This window comes from Paraphaeosphaeria sporulosa, assembly GCF_001642045.1.
Source record: "Paraphaeosphaeria sporulosa strain AP3s5-JAC2a unplaced genomic scaffold CC84scaffold_6, whole genome shotgun sequence".
NCBI classification, from domain to species: Eukaryota; Fungi; Ascomycota; class Dothideomycetes; order Pleosporales; family Didymosphaeriaceae; genus Paraphaeosphaeria; species Paraphaeosphaeria sporulosa.
Window position 1 is genome coordinate 160368 of NW_017253365.1, and position 15096 is coordinate 175463.

The following is a 15096-nucleotide window of genomic DNA, read 5'->3' on the forward strand; positions in this document are numbered from 1 at the left end:
GCTGACACTAGCCGCGTCGAGTCGTGCGAGAGGGCCACTGACCTTATAGCACTGCTATGGCCCTCGAGCGTCTGTAAGCACACGCCGCTGCTAGCATCCCAGATCTTGACGGTGCTGTCATCTGACGCTGACACTAGCCGCGTTGATTCGTGCGAGAAGGCCACTGACCTAACAGCACTGCTATGGCCCTCGAGCGTCTGTAGGCACACGCCGCTGCTCGCATCCCAGATCTTGACAGTTTTGTCGCTAGACGCTGACACCAGCCGCGTCGAGTTGTGTGAGAAGGCCACTGACCTAACACTACGGCTGTGGCCCTCGAGCGTCAGCAGGCACGCGCCGCTGCTCGCATCCCAGATCTTAACAGTTATGTCTCCAGACGCCGATGCTAGCCGCGTCGAGTCGTGCGAGAAGGCCACTGACGTAACACCATGGCTATGGCCCTCGAACGTCTGCAGGCACGCACTCCAGCCGTTGCTCAGGGGTGGCGTAACGCGAATTCCGTCTGGCTCTTCGTGCTGGAACAAATTTCGGATCGGACTACCTGTTGGACTGAACAGGAGCGCAGATACATACGTCTGAAGAGGGTAACACTCAATTACCCCTTTGTGATACATAATGAACCGCCATGCGTCATAAACAAGCTGACTAAGCCGATCTTGGTTACCTATCTCCTACTAGCGTTAGTATCTTAGTTATAGTACATAGACACACAGATTCTTAATGACTTACCTGCACTAATGACCACAGTTTTGTTATGGAGATAACGCCTTTGGCTATCCTCTTGCAAAGACTAAGCCCTTCCAGCCAGTAGAGATATTTTGTTCTCAGGAACTTATCAAGTACTTCAGTGACTTGCAGGTCACCGCCACTATTCTCTAAAAATTTGGTTTTTGAGTCGCATAGATGGTCGATCCAGTAGACACACGGGTAGCGCGACTCTGCTAATGGGTCCGGATGCGGTGGTTTGACGTTCTCAACAGCAATTCCTGGCGCTTCCAAGCTATACATGTCCCTGTACAATGTCTTGGATAGAATCGCCAGCGACCTTGAGAAGATCGTCCAATGAACGTCTTCGATCCCATCTGAAAAGGCTTCGTTATATGCCTTTGCAAAAAGGAAGTCCTTTGCAGACTGATGCACAAAATAGACTGTGTCTTCTCGCAGAGTGAGAAATGATCCACAGAAGCCGATAATATTCCGCACTGACTCCAGGTCGTCAACTAAGTCTTCAAGCTGCTCCACGAGCGCAACTAGTTCAGGGACCGAAACAGGTTGATACAAGATCGCAACTGAAGCAAGCACCTTCCAACAGATATCGGCATCGTCTGATTCGCTCACCTGCTGCATCATCCACATATACATGTCGTCTAGCCCAGGCGGGAACACGGCTAGCTTCTTCAGCACATGCCAATTCGCCGTCCTCTGAAGTTCTTGGCACACCAACGCAACCCAGAGGAAGGTGTCGTTCGCGTTTATCGTTAAGTGCTGGAGCACAGCGTCTCGAACCTCTGCAGTATACCGTTTCTCTTGCGCCAGCTGATCCACCCTTTGCTGAATAAAGCCAGCAACTGCAGCCGCAACTGACTCTGCGTTCAGCTCGAGGCTTAGTCTTACCTTGTGGCCTGCCCGCTCTAGCTGCGCTTCGATATCTGGCCAGTTGCGACTAGAGACGATCCATTTGACACGAGAAGATACCGATGACTGTTTTGTGATAAAGTCAAGCAGCATAGGTAGATTAGTGACGCACTCATCTAGCGCGTCGATAATGAGGTATGTCGGGCGCAGGTCTGAGTCTCGTAGCACGTCCACAAAGATTTCTGTCAAGGCCGCCCAGGCATTTGCGTCGTTGAATAAGCTTTCGCCGGCAAGATCGTGCTTCTTGCGGACGTGTGATATAAGCGACGGTTGCTGATCTACGAGCATGTACAACAGCCCTCGTAGCACAGCGGTAGCGGTGTTGATGCGCGAGTCGGTCGCTTGGCAAAAGAAGTATGAGACGGTGACAGAGTTATTTGCTGCCTCCTGTAGTTCGTTGATGATGCCACAGAGCAGAATCGTCTTGCCTTTACCAGGGTCACCTTTTACCCATAGAAGTCGGCTGTGCGGGTCCTGTTGCCATTGCTGGAAAGTGGTATTGTCGAGGATCCAGCGGTATGAGTCCGCTACCAGTCCGCCTTTGATCTGTTCAATGCGCTTCTTGTCGTCACGCGGGTCCGTGCTGCGTAGGTCTCGGATACATCGCTTTGAACTGTCGATCTCATTGATAAGGCGCCTGAAGGCGCCAGCTGCACCTTCGCCATACACTGGCGCCAGCTTGACATCTAAAATGCCTTGCAGCGAGTACGCTCCATCTTCTTCGCGTTTAGTTTGCCGGCCTTCATTCCACCGCAACCGTTCGTCGACGCTGAACTGAGAAAGAGGGACTCCATTGAGCACTTCGTATGGGATGCTCGTAATCTTGTGGATTAAAGACATGAGCGACGTCTTGTCGCCAAGCTTCTCCCACTCTTGAGAAAAGAATACGACTGTGCTTGGGGCAAGAAGCTCTTGAAGCGTCCAACTACGCGTGAACCATCGACTTGCCCGGAAACTAGGCTCCCAACTGAACTCAGTACGCATATCGCCGAACCTCCCCTTTCTTTTCGAGACGTCTGACAGGTAAACGTAGCATCTCACTGTGTTCTGGTACCAGCGGAATATGGATTGGATAGCGTGGGAGAGCTCAGCCTTGTCCGTCTTATCGATGCAACAAGTATCGATCCAGAAGTACTCCAGTCCATCTTGTCGCGCCTGCTCTCCGCAGAAACGAATTTTCTTGTAGCCAAGCTTAGCCTTGCTACTGCCTTGTACGATGTCCGCAAAAGTCACCTCCTCTTTATCTGATCCCCAGGTGTGAGAAAGTATCGCATAAGGAGGCAGCTCGTTATCGTCGAAGCTGGCGATAGTGAGCTCTCCGTTTTCGCGGTACTGCAGGAGACGCATCGATCAGTGTGGATGTGGGGCAAGCGCATGGGATACGAACGAGACGGGAGGCTTGATGCGGCAACCTAGTAGTCAGAGTGCGACAGCTGGCTTTCCCTGTTTGCTCTAGGTCAGCATGTAGACAGAGGATGAATGGCTATTAAAACACCAGATCGATCAAACGCAAACGGCAGTGCGCAACAGTGTAGGAGCTGAAGCTGCTTTGGTGACAATGTCGCATCAGGCCTTGAGCGGGGTAGGCGTGGCAGAACGTCACGAGCAGCATGTAAGCCGTGAGGCTGTAGGGCGGCTGCATTAGGACAGCATGAGCTGAGCGCGGCAGAGCCGACCCGCATTGGTAGCCGCTCGAGGTGGTCTGCGCTGTTAGCATGCACCACAGCTATCTTTAGAAGTCTCCGCTGTGGGCATAGCGTCAGATTTGTTACAATAATTAGCATACAGATATACCGTGTCCGTGCACCCAATGCACGGATTCACCCAATGCACGCCGAACACCCGACGCGTCAAAACTCCCTAATCTTCAACGCGTGATAACTCCACCAATATGGACCTAATTCAAACTGCAGTAGATGAAATCGAATCGTGAGAATTAGGGGAAGATTTTTTATATACAGAAGTTGCTACTAAATATGGTATCAATCGATCCACACTCTCGCGAAGACACCAAGGTATCCTAGCAACGCGTGTAGCCACTGGAAATAATCAACAAAAGCTTAGCCCACAGCAAGAGCAGGAGCTTGTACAATATATTAAAGGACTTATAGAGAGACACCTAACTCCTAATAGGGAGATGATATAGAACTTTGCCCCTACGATAGCAATGGAGCTAGTCAGCGAGAGCTGGGTTACCCGCTTTATCAACTGACACAGCATTCATCTTATCTCATAATAGATAGTTAGCATGGACAGCAATCGCCACAAAGCTACTTCAGAGGATAAATACTACCTCTATTTCAACTATCTGCATGGCAAGATCAGTTAACATTAGATAGATCCTCGCCATACCTACAATATAGATGAGAAAGGCTTCCTGATCGGTATCCTTGGCAGATCAAAGAGGATATTCAATAGACGAATGTGGGAGAAGAAGGAGGTTAGGGCATCACTCTAGGATGGCAATCGAGCATGGATCACGCTCCTAGCATGTATCTGCGCTGATGGATCAGCTCAGCCGCCAAGTCTAATTTATGAGGCTGCCAACAAGGCCATTCAATCAGCCTGGGTGGAGGATATCAAGGCAGGAGAACATGATATCTTTATCACCTCATCACCCTCTGGCTGGATGAACAACGATATCGGGCTTGCCTAGCTTGAACAGGTATCCGATCGCTGTATAAAAGAGAAGACCCGACGATCACATCGACTTCTAATCCTTGATGGCCACGGATCCCATATCACTATGGACTTTATCAACTACTGTGATCAGAATAGGATCCTCCTTGCTATTCTGCCTCCTCATTCAACTCATACGCTTCAGCCACTCGATGCGGCAATGTTCAAGCCTCTATCAACAGCCTACTCAGCAGAGCTATCAAAACACCTTTAAATGGGCTAGGGTCTAGCCTTTATCACCAAAGGCGACTTTTTCCCCTTATTTTGGAATGCGTCGAAGGCTTCCTTTAAGGAATCGACAATCCTCAGCTCTTTTAAGGTATCAGGTATATCACCACCTGATCCTCAACCAGTTCTTGATAGATTCACCAGATCTCAAGAATCAAGAGAGAGCTCCTTATCATCACTTAGTGATCATAATTGGAGAAAGGTGGATAGGCTCATACGCTTTGTAGTCAAGGATTAGAGTAGTAGGGATACTCAGAAGCTTCGTCAATCACTCCACCACCTATCTGTTCAAAATGAGCTACTCCACCATGATATTGATGGGCTAAGGCAGGCGCTAGCAACAAAGAAGAAGCGTAAGAAGAAGGGTAAAGCTCTAGATCTACAACAGCGTGATAAGTATCATGGTGGGTTAATTTTCTAGTCACCTAGGAAGGTGAGGGAGGCACGTGTACGTCAATCTATTAGGGAGCAGGAAGACAAGGAGTAGTAGCGTCAAAAAGTAGAGACAGCAGAGCTAAAGAAGGCAGCTAAGCTCAATAAGGAGAAGATCTAGTAGGAGAAGCGTGTTGCGCGATAGGCAGCTAAGGAGGCAAAGGGGAAGGAGCGAGCTGAAAAGGCAGCTCAGCGCGCTGCCTAGAAGTCTACCCACAACGCTGAAAAAGCTCTAAAACTATCCCAAAAGGGGAAAAGAAAGGCCTCTAAGCTATCTCTACAGATTAGAAAGCGTCAGAAACGAGTTGCTGATGCTCAAGATGTTGGGGAGGCCTCAGAGGGCGCATCTGCTGCCCCAGCTAGATCAACACGCCGCGGCCGCAACGTTAAGCTTCAGATAGATTTAAGTAAAGCAAATTGATTGCAGCTATCGACTTCTTACTCCGCTAGAAAATCTCGTGACAATATTGTCTGTGGGTGATTCTATGACCTCATTTCTAGTATAGCGTTTATGTTGTTCGGCGTCCATTGGGTGAATCCGTGCATTAGGTGCACGGACACGGTATCTGAGCACGTTACTACTTCGTACAAGCTACTGCGTGCCAAGAGCGGCGATAGCCCTATGCCTGCGTAGAGGAAGTTTGGCAATCTTACTGTTTGCTCGGAGAAACTGCCGGAAGGCACATTCCTCACCTTAAGTCAACTTCTACAGCCTGTGGTCCTAATCTTCGAGATCTAGGCTCTCTTTCTAGACTTCCGAACGGTTTACAGAGATTAAGTTAGTATGTGTGATTAGACAGGGGGGTATTTGAAGGAGGTTGATTGATAGTAGTGACAGATCAGTCTACAGTGCGTCTAACCCTATGTTCTTCTTTGTCGAAGGCCAACTTGCTGGGAGAGCGGCAGCTGCAGAATTGATTCGCACTAAGCTTAAATTCATGCAGCAGCGCTGGCCTGATGCCGAAGGTCCGGGCGAAAAAGCGTCCCGCCACACAGGGTGTCTCGCTACGCGGGGACAGACGTTAAATATCATATCGGGCTTACGCCACAATTTTCAGCCGCCCCGTGCTCATAACCTATTGGCCAGAAGATATACCATTCCTACTGTACACATCTACTTCCTTATATAGGTTTTCGTACAAAGAAACCACCCACTCACATAAAGGACTGAGAGGTGGCTGAGTCGCCTGACCAACACTCCCCCTGACTCGAACACCTCGCATCTCCCCCTCAATTGATGCCGTCGTCAACGACATCATCGTGAATGACATCGGTTGCTTTGGCCGTGGTGGTCGTTTCCTGTAATCTCTGCATTCCTTCTGTGAAAGCCGTCCTTACTACCGCCTTCGTAAACATGTCCGCTGGGTTCTCTTTTCCTAAGATCTATTATGGGCTAACTTCTCCCCTTTCCACACACTCGCGTATGAAGTAATGTCGTACGTTTATGTGCTTTGTTTTTCCATGAAATTATAGGTTCTTCTTTAATTTCAGAGCCGACTTGTTGTCAATTCCTAGCGGTATTGATCCTTATAGTGGCCTGTCCATTGCCTATGCAATTTCGTTATAAAATCCTTTTAGCTAAATTGCTTCCTTGCAGGCGTCTAAAGCTGCTACATATTCTACTTCTATAGAGCTGCTCGTGACAGTTCGTTGCTGTTGTGTGCAGCGTCGCGTCATGCGGAACCCCGCCATAATCAACACCAACTTTGACACGCCTCATCTCCACCAATATGGATCCGATTGAGGCCTCGATAGCAGCAATTGACTCGCTAGAGCCAGGAAAGTATTTTTCATATAATAAAATAGCAAAAGACTTTAATATTGTGCGATCTACATTGATTCGAAGGCACAAGGCGATATGCCTACCCCGCACAACTACCTACAGAAACCAACAAAATCTCAACCAATAACAAGAAGTAGAGCTTCTACAATATATTAAACAGCTTACCGAACGTGGCCTTCCTCCTATACGGCAGATAATACAGAGTTTTGCCTCATATATTATCGCGGTTTACCCTGTTAACCTCAACACCATGGCTCGGTCCAGCATTACTTACCCATGCTCTATACTACATCGCTTCACGCACACATATATATACCACAATAGCTAGTATTTAATTAATCTTTAGTGCCTAATAATTTCTTCTGCCTAAGGTGCGGTTTATCCTCAACTATAATAGTTATTATAATGGGCTACGCCCTAGAGGTCTTGTCTCAGCCTAGGACCGGCTAGGACCTCGGACCCGATGTTAGCTTTAGGGGGTAGATATATAACTTCGGTAGCAGAAGCTTAACTTTAAGTCTTTGTAAATTTATAAATATTCATTCTGGCTATCTTAGCTCCTTAAGTATCTAGCCTATAATATTGAATTCACCTCTTCTCTCTACTGCTGGGCGAAGGGACTATATACTAATATAGAACTAAAGTTGCGAGGCAACTACCCAAAGGTATAGACTCCCAGCTAGGAGCTTCTAATAAGGAATAGGTACTCCGCACAGACGACTACGCATAATAAGCTATTAATCTATAAGATAGTAGTAATTTGTCACGAGAGCAACGAGCAAGATGTCTGAGGCCTAGGTAGGCTAGATCAATATACTGCGTTCGGTATCTACGTGTAGGTACAAGACGTTGGATAAGGAGAAAAGGTCCTCTCCCCCCTATCCAGCGTGGATCTATCTTCTCGCTTCGTCACACGCCCTCGCCAAGGGTGGCTAGCGCCATGCTTTGACCAATCAGCTAGCAGACGGGCCACCCATCTAATAATCTATTGACTGGCTGCTAGCGCGCGACATCTCTAAGATATACTACTGCCAGCAGTATATCCATGCTTTTCAGGTAGCCTCTAAGGTTACCGTGACACTATAACTGTGTTAGAAAAGTGTCGGGCAACCATACCTCCGCTAATTTCCTTTAGGTTGTGAGTCTAGATTCTTCTCCATATATATCTAACTCTTCTTCCTCATCTAAGTTATTAAACTCCAAATCCCTCTTCCTTTTCTCTCTTTAGAGCGGTTCCCTGTATTCTCCTTTAGCCAGTTCGATTACATCTCCATCTTCGTTAACACTATAGCGGTGGAGTATAATTGATTCATACTTTCCTGGTGCTGTCTATACTATGTAGAGGTTACTATCTTTTCTAACTCCTCTTACGCAGCAAGTGTATGGTTTGCCACCTAGCTCTACTTTATATCCCTTGCCAATATTTTTGTAGCTAATATAGCCTGGCTTGTTTGGATCATACTTTTCCGCATTTCTATCCTATTTCGATGTCCTGTTTTCGATTGACATAGGGTTGACCAACGTTAACCAGCGCCTCAAGCCATCACTAGCATCATAAGAGCATATAGTACTATTGTTCTTCTTGTAGTTACTGCATGGACTATTTCTATCACAACGCCTTAGGTGGTTCGCCTTCTTATAATGAAAGCACGCTGCTATAATTTACGCCTTGTTATAGTGCTCAATTAAGATACACCTCCCATTTGTCTTGATACATCATGTGTAGGGATTTTCTAGATCTATTAGTGTCATGGAATCGTACTTTCGGTTGTTGCCGAAGCAATTCCAGCATTTCTCATCTAATCTTCGGGTTAGTTCGTCCAGTACTAGGGCAGGGTTGAATCGCCTCTTCTCCAGCAGCTCCCCATTCGACCCTAGTGTTAAGGGTCTACATATAGCGTTCTTACTTTCGTACTACCTGCACCTCCTTCCTTCTTACTTTTCACAATTTAGAGCAAGGTCGAAGCAGTATTGACACCTCTCTCTATCCAGTACCCTTTTGTTCAGCTTGGTTCCTCTCTTGGACTCATCTCTTTGTCCTTTTAGCGGTTCTTCGTCTAAGTCTGAGTTGGCTATCTCCACAGCTTTCTCCTTCTTTCGTTTCCCCGGCTTCAACCGAGCCGTTGCAGTTGTCCTCCACACGTCCTCAGGGCGATCCAATTCATTTGCCAGATACTTTTTGATGCCTTCTGTGACAACTTTTGCAGAGTTATTCTCCTTAAGGTCTCTTTTCCTTTATTACGAACTATTGATTTATGGATTTGCATTGGGGATTTTCGCACTTTATCCCTTTCGATTTCTTTTGGACGTAGTTTGGCCGCCCTATCCTCCATTTTCCCTTATCCACTGTGCCGGCTTTGATTACTCTTTGGTATCTTTGGTAGCACAAACTACACAGGGCTTCACCCTCCGGTCCTTTGTTTGTCGCCCACACCGGTTCGTCGGGGGATCTGCAGCCTTCGTTCTGACATCCATTCGCAGAGAGGATGGAAGATTTAATCTAGCCTCCCAATGTCCCCAGCTAGTTTCGAGATGGTCATTATCACCCTCCGAAGAGAAGGGTTGGCACCCCAAGCGCTTTCTACAACGAACGGTCCAGATATCACCTCCCATGGTGTAGATCATCAACTGATTTTAGTTCTTCCTCTTTCCCACACATTGCACATATCTGGGATCGCTTTGGACCCCATGTCGCTCATCATGACAGCTTTTAGTCAAAATCTGCTTGAGTGAAAGAGCGAACGCATGTAGACTGGATGAGGGCTGATATATTTCCTCCGTGTCTCCCAAACAAGTTCATGGGTGGCGATTCTCTTCATCACCGTATGCCGGTACTCGCGTACGTGTTGCACAATTTCTTCCTCGTCCTCCCGCATTAGGTGACATTACTTAGTTCTTAGTCCTCGCTATCCCGCACATGATCCGTATTTCTTCGGCTTTCAGAGACCATGTGTCGCTTTCGAGATCATTTTGACTCCCCTCGTCTCTGCAGTGCTGTGGGGTGAACGTTCGGCGAGCGAGCACCGAGGTTTAATACCTTCCTTCAGCCAGCCCCCAATTATGGCTCAAAGTTGATGGTCATCGTCACTAGCCCAACTAGATACCTTTGGTAATGTCCGCACACATCGTTGAAAGTCTTTCCCTCATCCTTTCGCATGACGACGGAAGGATGCGATATTGGTCCCCACCCCCGACTGCACATCGATAATGAAGCTTAGGGGTTTAGACTCCATCGCAGGCTCATTCTTCGCTTTTGATCACCTTGACCCGCAATGTTGCCAAGGAGACGTTCTAGGAGAGAACCGCGAGGCTGTATACCTTCTTCCAGCCTGTTCCCCACGCGCCTTGGTTTCAATGACTTTTAGACGTCGTTCAATCCCAGCATCAAGGTTTAAAGTTAAATTACTCCAAATCACTGATAAGTGGTTGGACGTTTTCCGTTGAAGTCTTTGTTCCTGATTCTCGGGTGAGATCTCGACCAGCGCTTTCGTACTCGTTTTCGGCGATCTGCTCGGCGCTACCAGTACCCATGCCTGTTGGTCAGGCATACTTGCATTTCCTCCCCACATCCCGCCTACACGCGCGGAACGCACGCTAGGCGCTTAGTGTTCCAACATGACGTGCGGCGGCGCGGCCGGCCATAGGGCAGCCGAGCCTCGCCCCTGATCGGTGCCTCGTGCGAATACGAAGAGCCTGGATTAGCGGCAGTTCTAGAGCTGCCCTGTGTCCTGTAGCTTGGGTCTGGTCCTCTGCCGAAGCTTCGTTGGGTTTGGTCGAATTCCCAAATGCCGGATTTATCTGCATGGCGTTGCAGATACCATGGTTTGCCTCGAACTGTGACTGGCATGCAGATACAGTGGGTCTGGTGGAGACACGATATTAACGAACTCGGATAACAAGCCTGACGAATCAATGTATTACATGGTCGTTGAATTATGACTGGCATCAAGGTATCATACAACACGACCAGGTTCTTTGACCAGCGTGTCCGTACTGCTGTTTGCCCGTTCGGTGTCTTTACTGCTTGCAATCTCCGTCCACTCTTTGCCCGAGACATCTGTTCTCCACCCACTGACATTGCCCTCGTCGTCTTCTACTTGTACTCGGACGTCTGTTGTGACCACTATTTCACGGATATCCGCATCGGACTGACGCGAGTGGGGTCTAGAGTCGAGCGCGTACTCATTGCGGGTCGTATTTCGCTTCGTGCGAGAAGTGCCGATGGTGGCATATGGGCGTGCACCTGTTGGAATGCTGCGCTTGTTTGACGAGAAGACACCTGGAAGCCATCGTGTGGCGAGAGGTCGCATAAGCGGTAGACAAGAGCAGATAATCCCTACGTTGGCTTCCACAGAGCTCCATGTTGCAGCAGGCGCGTTGTCGTAAGTCTGATCCCGAGATCCTGAAATTGCGACAAGAGAATGTAATCGCAGTATTGACACAATGCATACACTGTGCAGGTCGGTCAGCAACCTGAGTAAGAAGGCGCTTGTTTGGAAAAGCTTACAAGCCACCGACTGCGAAAATGCCGATCAATGCTATCTTCTGCCGCTTGTTCAAGTTTAGGCCCTGTACGACTGGAATGGGTAGGAGGAAGATCAGGAAGTCCTGGAAGATGTTCACTCCAGCGTTGGTGCTGTGCCATAGTCAGTGTCTGGGTAGTAAATCTGTGACTAGGACCTACTCACAAAAACATAGCGAATTTATTGATGCACCGCGCGCCTGGCTGTTCTGTCCAAAATGCCTGCACAGGAACGCATGCAAATATACTCCCAAGCATCGCCCACAGACTGAAGCCGATTACGAAGGCAAGGTTGGCCCAGCAAGCGATCTGAACCCATTTTGTAGTGAAGACTCTTCGATATTGTAGTAAGATAGAAATCTTGGTCGTGGTGAGGACCAGATTATATGTGATAAGTGAAGCCCAGAATGCCTATGCCTCGTTAACATAGGGATCAGTGCTTCGACAGAACATAATTCTTACTTTCAGAGTTTTGACAGTGTTGTCCGGGTCGATCTCAGTAACATGCTGTCCCATTCCCCAATGGACCTCTGCTCGAATTAGATAGCACTCATACATCAGAGGAAAAGCACGCACGTAAAGCAATGCAGATGGTTAGACCGATCGAAGACGCCTAAATATATGAGTTTTTATAAGCAAAGCACGCTGTGAGCTACTCACCATTGCGATGGTTATCATGTAATCCTCGAGACCAGGACATCTTATTAAGAAAAACCGCGTGTACAGTCGAAGAATGACGAGGACGGCCGCTATGCCTGTGAAAGCAGCGGAAACGTCTATGGCCTGCCTCCCACGGGGGTTGTTGGAGGACATGTCGATGTCGACTGTCCCCAGAAGTGAACAAGGCTGTTATTGTCGTCGTCGATGGTAGAATAAATTCGGTTTCCCCACACTCCAACAACGCAGTGGAGTACGGTGGATTATAAGGCTCCTAGTAAAGTCGCTAAGCAGGCTGGCCGGTCGGAATGGGGGCGCATCATTTACCGAAACCTGCACATGTATGCGCCCCTGTGTGAACGATCGCGCGGCCGACAACCGACCCAGGGACTACAAAGCTCAGCCGCATGGACAGTTCAACGACGGCTCCAACGCACGTCGCTTCATTGGCTAGCATGCGACTAGCCTCCGAACCTTCGAGGAAGATCGTTTTGGCAGCATGCAGGTGCATGATCGGAGATCACAGACCAGATTGAGACGGCAGGATACTCTCGTATCTCCAGTCTGTTGACTGCGCCGACTTTCTGGCCTCGGAAGACGTACTGGAACGTCATTCTGGGCAGCAGAGCTATCGTCCTCAGAAGCCATCCCTCCTGCGTCCCTGAGCAACGAGCCATGGAGAGTGTTGCGGGTGTGGGGCCTAGCGTCCCACAAGGCACCCGATCCCGAAGAACTACTCGATCTCACGCCAGGCAGTACCGTAGTTTGCCTCGCTTGGATGTCTCCGACAGCCAAAGAGCAAGCCTTCGCAACTTTGTTTTCTCGTTTATGAGTAGAAGGTGTACTTAAGTATCGAGATCAAGGTAAAGGAGGTGTGCGGTTTGGTCTCTTGGTCGTCTCGCTATACCTTCACGATCACGCCACCTCTTCCAATGTATTGCCAGTGCCTAATCCCGTCGATAGCCCTCATTCACAAGCAGTGATAGGAGCAGGTTTGCCTGGTGTGGTGGAGTGCATGAATGTAGACTGTAGCGATTTCGCAGTGCAAAACTACAATCGCAATGCTTGGGCTGTTACGGAAGCTTAAGACCATGAATCGAAGCATTTAATGAGATGTCAATAGTCACACGCTCGACGACGCGAGATTCGTAGTTGATTGGCAGCCTTGCTCAGATTCGCCATTCCTTCACGACGCGTCATTCCTGGGTAGGATCCACCGAGAATGTTGCCGAGATGCGTGGCCTCGCCTTCAGTTTCGGCATGTGAAGTTGGCGCAAGGCTAAACCTTATTGCGCAAGTGGCACGGAACAGAGTGGTGGCAGTGGTGTTGGGAATTACCAATGGCCTAGTGATCGCCGGGGCAGGGGGAAGTCTTCCAGGCTGCGCTAGGGAAGGCCACACCTTACTGCTTACAGTTAGCTCTGACTGTCAGGCACATCAGTTTCATGGGTAGAAATGGCCTTCCCTTTATTATTAAAGTTTCCTGGCAATATCTTTGCACTGCTATCGACATCTCGATACGTTAAGACCCCTTGTGAACGAAGTTCCTAAATCCTGCGATAATTGTTCGCGGCCAGAGTTACAGTTCCAACTACTATGCCTATGGTTCGAGGCTTATCCCGTTGCTGAGATATGTGTTACACCAGGCAGACGTCCAGGTACGTCACTGAAATTACAAATTGCGTTGTTCAAGTCGTTGTTTTCGCTGCTGCATGATTCTATTACTCGACGCTTACTACTTTTCCTCAGCCGCAATGGGATTCTCAATCGGACAGGTCTTGCTATCCGCGAAGCCGCCCTTCATCTTGGGGATTTCCCGGCATCCATCTACCTGTGATGCAGAGTACCCCAGGAATATTCTCTACTCGTCGTTCAAGGTTCATTCTTGGCTGCTTGTGGCACCTGTTCATTTGACTCTAAGTACCAGGGAGACGTGCATCCCCGGGGGAAGCTAAGATCAACGGCGCGTTTGTGTTGACAGCGTAGACGATCGTGGATGCGGAATTGGGTTCGAGGGATCCCCGGTACGCAGACGTAGGGCCGTTGTATGGTCCGGGCTATCTACAACCCATCCATGAGTCATCGCGTGTCCAGCTAGCGTTGATCCAGTATCATGGACTTACAAGATCACGCAGCCATATGCAAATTCTCAGCCTGCGAGTAGAGGCAAGATAGTGTGGGTATGCGCAAAAAGCTCGTTCCCAGCTATCGAACCATGACGCCCCCCAGCTTGATTCTAGCCTCAACTTCCTGCTTCGGGTGCACAGCCCCAGACCCATACCTCCCAAGATCATTCTCCGTTAAACCCAACCTCTTCTAGGCCTGGATTCAAAAAAATCATGTTTTGACCGTAAACCGAGGCAATATTGCACTGGAGAATTAACTTGCGCAATAACACGTAAAGATCTGGTAGAGTTGCGTCTTGCCAATGTCGAGCTCGGTATGGCTCGGTTCCAGGTTGCAGAGGAAGCGTCGAACTAACACGTCCATCCATGCTTTTCTTTGAGAAGGCATCCTTGAAGAACAAGAGCTGATTGCGTATCAGGCGTTGATTGGGGAAAACAGAGCTGTCGGGATATGGCTTGATCCCAATTCCTGAGTCGTCAGTTGTAGTGGCGTCACAAATCTGCTTGGGCGTGTTGAACAAATGCCCGAACATTTGAGCGTTCGTGTGATTCCAATCCAGGTGACTGTCCGTAGTCAGTGCTTTGTGAATTATGTTGGTGCCGGAGATCAGGATGAAACCGAATCCGATCCCGTGGAATTGGACAGGTGTATTATCCCGGCATTCCTGCAAATGTGTAAGCGGAAACTTTCATGCTACGTATATAAAGGGTAATGCGCATGTAAGAATGTTGAAGCCAATGTGATGTCGCCCATTGCGAACGTCCGGGTATGTGAGAGTATAGAAAGCCAATGCAAGGCGGCGGAAGTATACTTGACGCCAAGAAACGTGACTGTGACTATGTTAACGCTATCGGCAAGTATTACACGGAAGTTGTCCTTCCAAGTCAAGATGGTATTCGTAGCCGGCATTGGTTGACATGCTGAAGCGAGGAAAAAAGGCTTTGTATTCAATGAGGTGCCGTGGGATTCTCCAATTCTGACGTTGTCTACACATCTAGTAGTCGTGTCACACGCGCACAATTGCTCGAAAGCG

At 48.7% G+C, this 15096-nt stretch overlaps 3 protein-coding genes across 3 annotated transcripts in view; 1 reads left to right on the forward strand and 2 right to left on the reverse strand.

Moving 5' to 3' along the window:
• The window catches only part of CC84DRAFT_1196565 (uncharacterized protein), a 4627-nt gene extending 1403 nt beyond the window's left edge, over positions 1-3224 (reverse strand). Inside the window, exons 1-2 of the mRNA XM_018181472.1 lie at positions 726-3224; positions 39-655 (exon numbers count right to left, since the gene is read on the reverse strand). Coding sequence (XP_018034703.1) covers positions 39-655; positions 726-2982 — 2874 coding nt within the window. The 5' untranslated portion in view covers positions 2983-3224. The remainder of the gene's footprint in view (positions 1-38; positions 656-725) is intronic.
• Positions 3225-4358: 1134 nt separating this feature from the next.
• CC84DRAFT_1187448 (uncharacterized protein) lies at positions 4359-5395 on the forward strand (the record flags this gene model as incomplete). The annotated part of the gene is made up of 4 exons (XM_018180932.1): positions 4359-4400; positions 4538-4765; positions 4799-4895; positions 5205-5395. The coding sequence occupies 4 exons, from the start codon at positions 4359-4361 to the stop codon at positions 5393-5395; spliced, it is 558 nt and encodes a 185-aa protein (XP_018034704.1).
• A 5330-nt stretch (positions 5396-10725) lies between these two features.
• On the reverse strand, positions 10726-12436 carry CC84DRAFT_1120685 (uncharacterized protein; the record flags this gene model as incomplete). Its single annotated transcript, XM_018175586.1, has 7 exons — positions 12264-12436; positions 11940-12210; positions 11856-11892; positions 11742-11809; positions 11446-11690; positions 11265-11393; positions 10726-11209 (listed from the first exon to the last, which is right to left on the reverse strand). Coding segments are annotated over exons 2-7 (1116 nt in total), but the record flags the coding sequence as incomplete, so codon positions are not given.
• Between the last annotated feature and the right edge of the window lie 2660 nt (positions 12437-15096).